The following is a 960-nucleotide window of genomic DNA, read 5'->3' as shown; positions in this document are numbered from 1 at the left end:
TTTTTATTACTGTCTTAATTTGCCTTTCTGAATTTTGACTTATTTCCCTTCTGATGTTTCCTCATTGGAATCACTTTTATAGTCGTGTTTTCTCAGTTTCTCTCTTGCTCCTGTTTTATATTCCCTCATTTATAACATCGTGTATAGGAGGGAACTGTGTGGAAGATTTTCATTTCATTCAAAGTATAATTCACTTACCTGAGCTGTGAGATATAAGGCAGACACTGCAGGAACGTCCTCACTTCACTCTCTTCATCTGAGCAGCCTGTCAGATACACTACTTTCTCCTCTGATTGGAGTTTGAGCACTTCCAGGAGGATGGAGGACTTCCTCTGTGAGAGATCTATGAACCAGACTGCAGGATTTGACTGGAAAACTGACTGTAATGATGGAAGGACACTCAAACCTGTTTTAGTCTCACAGTCTTTCACATGGGAGAACATGTCCAGCATGGAATTACATTTATCTTCCATAATATCATCGTCAAAGTCATCTATGAACAGTTCACTTAAAGTTAATGTTTCATCATTGCACATTGATGATAGCAGGTCCAGTATCTTCTCTCCTGTCTGCTTTTCTTTCTCTGCTGCTGCACAGAACAGGTTCCCCAAGAATCTAGTTTGTTCATCAAGATCTGATGTCAGAGGAACAAAACTGGAACAAAAAGAATAAAACATTTTGTGATGATTTGATTTCAGCTGCATTAATACAACCTCCACTTTGTCTGTGCAATAATGGAATATTGGCTTTGAGAGAAGTGCAAAAAATATAAAATTTAGTCCTGAGGGCCAAACCTAGAAAATACAGAACTAATTAAAGCTGCAAGCAGTGTTGGATGGGTCCTCGCACTTCCGCGCATCAGGGTTGTGGCAGAAATGCGTTCCTGGGCAAAGTGACAATCACCTAACCGTAACCCTTTCCTCATAAAACAGTAAATGCGGTTAAGCACGACAGTTGTGC

At 39.9% G+C, this 960-nt stretch overlaps 1 protein-coding gene across 1 annotated transcript in view; it reads right to left on the bottom strand.

The window, feature by feature from the left end:
• LOC103375851 (uncharacterized) overlaps positions 1-696 on the bottom strand; it is a gene marked incomplete at its 3' end in the record, with an annotated part of 2,888 nt that extends 2,192 nt beyond the window's left edge. Inside the window, exon 1 of the mRNA XM_008306159.1 lies at positions 377-696. Within this exon, the coding sequence (XP_008304381.1) occupies positions 377-677 (301 nt within the window). The remainder of the gene's footprint in view (positions 1-376) is intronic.
• Between the last annotated feature and the right edge of the window lie 264 nt (positions 697-960).

This window comes from Stegastes partitus, unplaced genomic scaffold (assembly GCF_000690725.1).
Source record: "Stegastes partitus isolate 25-593 unplaced genomic scaffold, Stegastes_partitus-1.0.2 Scaffold3121, whole genome shotgun sequence".
Taxonomy (NCBI): Eukaryota; Metazoa; Chordata; class Actinopteri; family Pomacentridae; genus Stegastes; species Stegastes partitus.
This window is presented reverse-complemented; position numbering and strand designations above follow the sequence as displayed.